The 4756-nt window shown below is 30.8% G+C and overlaps 1 protein-coding gene across 1 annotated transcript; it reads right to left on the bottom strand.

The window, feature by feature from the left end:
• Nucleotides 1-280: 280 nt before the first annotated feature.
• On the bottom strand, nt 281-1813 carry LOC131599004 (transcription factor MYB8-like). Its single transcript, XM_058871528.1, has 3 exons — nt 1667-1813; nt 1278-1407; nt 281-1015 (listed from the first exon to the last, which is right to left on the bottom strand). The coding sequence occupies exons 1-3, from the start codon at nt 1794-1796 to the stop codon at nt 361-363; spliced, it is 915 nt and encodes a 304-aa protein (XP_058727511.1). The 5' UTR covers nt 1797-1813; the 3' UTR covers nt 281-360.
• Between the last annotated feature and the right edge of the window lie 2943 nt (nt 1814-4756).

Genomic DNA, 4756 nt, shown 5'->3' with positions numbered 1-4756 from the left:
ATTGTTGTTGGAAATTAGGGTTAAAATCTTTGCTGCATGGAAATAATTTCAAAAGATACTATTTTAGGTTCTAATTCGAGATTGACCTAGTTGTTCTAACATATTTCATAGAGGAGAAATTGAATTTGTAAAATACCTTATCTAAATAAAAACCCAAAATGTTGTTTTCTTCCCTCTCGTAACATAAATAAAAAAATTTATTTCCTAGAATCCCTTGCAAAAGTTATAACTTTTATTATTTCTAAATGTAGTTTTAATCCATTAAAATAATATTTTTAATGTGGACAACACATCTTATTATATGTAGGAAACTCAGTGATAATATATACAGATAGATAGCCAAATTATTAGAACATGGTCTTAAAAATTCCATGCAAGTACATCCATATAATCTAGATCATGAGATATAAATTCAGAGTTAAGTACACTCTCCAACAACCCAAAATCAAACTTAGAATTCTCAAAAAAACCATTCATTTCAATTTCACTTAAATCCATTCCTTTCTCACACATCTTCTCCTTCTCTTCCTCCACTCTAGCTTGTGTTCCTTCTTCATCTCTTGAAACCCAAATGCCATTCTTATTCTTAGATATTTCATTTTCAACAACAGTAGTGTCTAGGCCGGATGAAGAACAAACGTTCGATATGTTCTCGGTTATTATTCGAGCCTGTTCTTGCTCGGGAAGACATAGTTGATTTGAAATTACATTGAAAGATGTTTGATATTGGTTTGTGGAAACAATTGTAGAAGGAGTTTGAATAATATTTGGTGGTGAAAAAGTTTGATTTGTTGTTTCAATATGATAGTTAGCATTTGGTGGCATTTGTGAAGTGAGAATGAAAATGGAATTGGAGTTTTGATATGATGAGTTGTTTCTTTTATGAGAAGAAAGTAAATTGTGAGTTTGTGGATCTAAGCCTTGTGAAATGAGCTTCTTTTTGATGCATGAGTTCCAAAAATTCTTCACTTCATTGTCAGTTCTACCAGGAAGGTGCTTTGCTATTTGGGCCCATCTGCATCACACAAATAATGCACGCATCAAGACGAACTCTACCAACTTTCTATAAAGAGTTGCAGAGAGTCTATACTATTACGTAAACCCTAAACCTTAAACCTTAAATTTTTTTATAAAACCTTGCAGAGAGTTTGTACTATCATATAACGACCGGACAAACTAGTAAAATACAATTACTAAGGTGTCGAGACAATTTATTATACTACTATAGAATTATTCTCTCTTTTTTTGTTGTGATTGTGACTATTAGTTCTCTTTACCTGTTTCCGAGAATTCTATGTATGTCGATTATGATATGTTCTTCTTCTACAGTGAAGGAACCTCGTTTTAGATCTGGTCTCAAATAGTTCGTCCATCTTAATCTGCAACTCTTTCCACATCTCTGAAGACCTACACACTCAAACACAAAATATTAATAGGTAGCCGCGTTATGATTCTTGATATTTCGTGATAATATCAAAAATCATGATGTTGCGAGCCAGAAGCTCATGTTGAATCTTTTCACCGCGTTGTGATTTTTGATATTTTATGATAATATCAAAAATCACCACGTTGCGAGTCAGAAGCTCATGCTCGATCTTTTCACCGACATCTAAAAATAAACACAACAAAATATACAAGTACTATAGAAGGAGAGAAATAATAATGCCTGCAAACTTTGGGACAGAACTCCAACTTTTATGTCCATGAGTAGTGATATATGCAACAAGCTTATCATCTTCTTCAGGAGACCATAATCCTCTTTTGATCTTCTGTTTGCTGCAACAACGATGGCCCATCTCTCCAAAAACACCCTCTTGAGACAATTTAGCATATATGAGTCTTTGAGAACTTCATTTATAAATAGAGACTTTAAATTACCCTACAATAAAATGACAAAGAAAGTAGATAGGTCCCACATTGCCATAATAGTATACAAAATCCAGTGTCACACTCTATATATGTAATGGTGGGACCAGGTACTAGAATGATTGACAAGTTGTCAAATTTGTTTAGGAATTTAATCAAACGAGATTGTCCCTAATTAGTAAAGAAGAAAAATAAAAGGTTCTTTTGTCTGGGAAAAGTGTTGAATGCATAATAGACAAAATCTATGTTCATTCTTATGGTAAATGTAGTGCAACTTAATTAGGTTTTGACTTTTTCATGGTTTATTATTCCACTTTTTAAATTTTCTACTATTTGGTTTCTTTAATGTTTCCTATGAAATTATTGTAAATAAAGCAATCAATTTGCATCCATATTCAAGGATTCTTGTGGGCACTTGGGAAGGATTGAGCAACTTTCAAAACTTTTGTGTAATGAAAAGATATATGAATAATTGAGTAAGGTGGCTAGATTGTGTTAGTTTATTTGTATTAAGTGAGTATGAAGTAATTTATTTATATTTATTTATTAATGTAAATAAATTGTTAATATTTAAAAAATAATATGAATAATTAAAATAAATTAATAAATTACTTACGTGAAAAATAATACTTATGTCACTGGACAAAAATAAAAGACCACCAAACTCTACAAAGGGTAGCTCGATAAGATAATAAGATGATAGATAGATTATGATCGCATATTAAAAATTTATATTGAGGTTAACCCAATCTTACATTTATAAAGTAATAATTAACAATTTCAATCTCTCTATCACATAATTCTTCTTTCGAGTTGAAATTTAAACCTATCATGCATAGTGAGTTTAAAAGAAGAGTGTGACACGAACTTTAAAGTCTTCATCTCAATCTCATATTCAACTTTGAATATAGGGAAAAACTCAAATTTATATATCATCCGGTCAAAACGATCAAAATGAAGATTCTCCATCACATTAAAATAATTAAATAGAATCGAAATTATATTGTCATAACTATTTAAAATTAAATATTTTTGTTTTATTCTATTTGCTTTATATATTCAACTATGTGTGAAAAGTATCTTTTTTACCTTGTTTTGTGTATAAACTTTTGAAACAAGAAAAAGTATAAAAATAAAGTCACAATTTTATAACTAAAAGTAAAATGAAATTAAAAAAAAAATCTCAAACTAAACATCTCCTAATTTATTTGTTTCCATAGTTTTCTTCTATTAAAATAAAAGATATATAAAAATAATTAGTTTCAATAACTTGTTACTTTTGCAATTAACTTTTATATATTTTAAATCATGTAAACACTTAACTACTTCTGTCTTTTTTCTTTCTTTTGTCCATATATAAATTTTTGATCATCCTATATAATTGGTCAAATATGAGAAAAATGAGCTGGACTAGAAACTTCATGTTCACTCATGATTGGTGTCTTAATCTCAAAGGTCTAATTAATTGGAGTGTCTTTGTAGCAATACTGAAATAGACGATTGCTATTTCACCATCATCTTTATCCACTTCCATTGGTTACACTCCGACAATAGTCTAAACATTTTCAGAAGTCTTGTAAACAAATATATACAAACAGAAATCTTAATCACCAAAATGGGCACATTTGTACTTCAATAAACGGGGAAACACATGGGAATGAATAATCTGTATATACTAAGACTTGCACGGTTAGACGTTGAAAAATCATGTCCATTTTTATGGGTCTGTTAATTCTTCAAGAAAGTCTGTATGATTTCTAAGAATCATTATATGCCTTGTCAAACAAACAAAAATATCATTTGTGATATGTTTTTAAGCCCGATTCAATTATAAATAACCGTTATTGGTATCTCGGTCTCTAATTATAATACTGTTTCAGATCGGTCAAACGGCTTAACAAGACCATCCTAATACGAATTTGTTAGAACAACAACTAGTATAGAAGATTAAAGATAAGCGAAAGTAAAAGACAATGGAGATGATCGATATTTGTTAACGCAGTTCGGCCAATGGTACCTACCTGCGTCACTATAAAGTAGTTATAGTTCTCTTTATTTTTGTCTTATATGAACTTGATTGGATTATAGTATTACCGGTCATATATATAATACTAGTGTGCAGTCTATCTTAAACTCTAATCCATAGTTTCTCTCAACAAATAATTATCTCTACCTATATTTATCTCCACAATATGAGTTATACTCCCAACAACTCATAATTATCTCAACAACCCATAATTATCTCAACAATATGAACCCTACTCAACAATCTCCACATTGGCGAATATCAAACCCCTATGAAGACTTTCTGTATGATGATTCGTCCTGAAAACTAGGGAGGTACACCTTATATTTAACACTAAGAAACACGTAACAAGTACAAACAATGCCTGAACTTGTCACTAACGTCTGCCTTGATCAACATATTAACATCGTTCTCTGAAGTATAAACTTTTTCAAGTAATATTTATCTAAATGCAAGTAACTATCTGATTTAGTGAAACCTCACATCAATATGCTTGGTCCTAACATGATACATTTGCTTGTTTGGCAAATAAATGACACTCTGGCTATCACAATACAACTGAACTCCATATTGTTCAACACATAATTCTCTCACTAATTATGTAAGCCATTAGGCTTCTATGGCAGCCTCGCCGACCTCCATGTACTCTACTTCAGATGTCGGAATGGCCACTACGAATTGATCCAATGATTTTGAACAAATGGGTCTTCTCGCTAAGTAAAGACACACTCTGTAATAGACATCCTATCATCCATATCAGCAACATAGTCTTAATCAACATATCCTACAATTGAAGGATCACTATGTTCACTACTAAACCTAATACTATCACGTCTTCTTAAGTTCAAACTTTATCAAATGGAT

This window comes from Vicia villosa, linkage group LG4 (assembly GCF_029867415.1).
Source record: "Vicia villosa cultivar HV-30 ecotype Madison, WI linkage group LG4, Vvil1.0, whole genome shotgun sequence".
Classification (NCBI taxonomy): Eukaryota; Viridiplantae; Streptophyta; class Magnoliopsida; order Fabales; family Fabaceae; genus Vicia; species Vicia villosa.
Note: the sequence above shows the minus strand (reverse complement) of the source record. Positions and strands in the feature narration are given on the sequence as shown.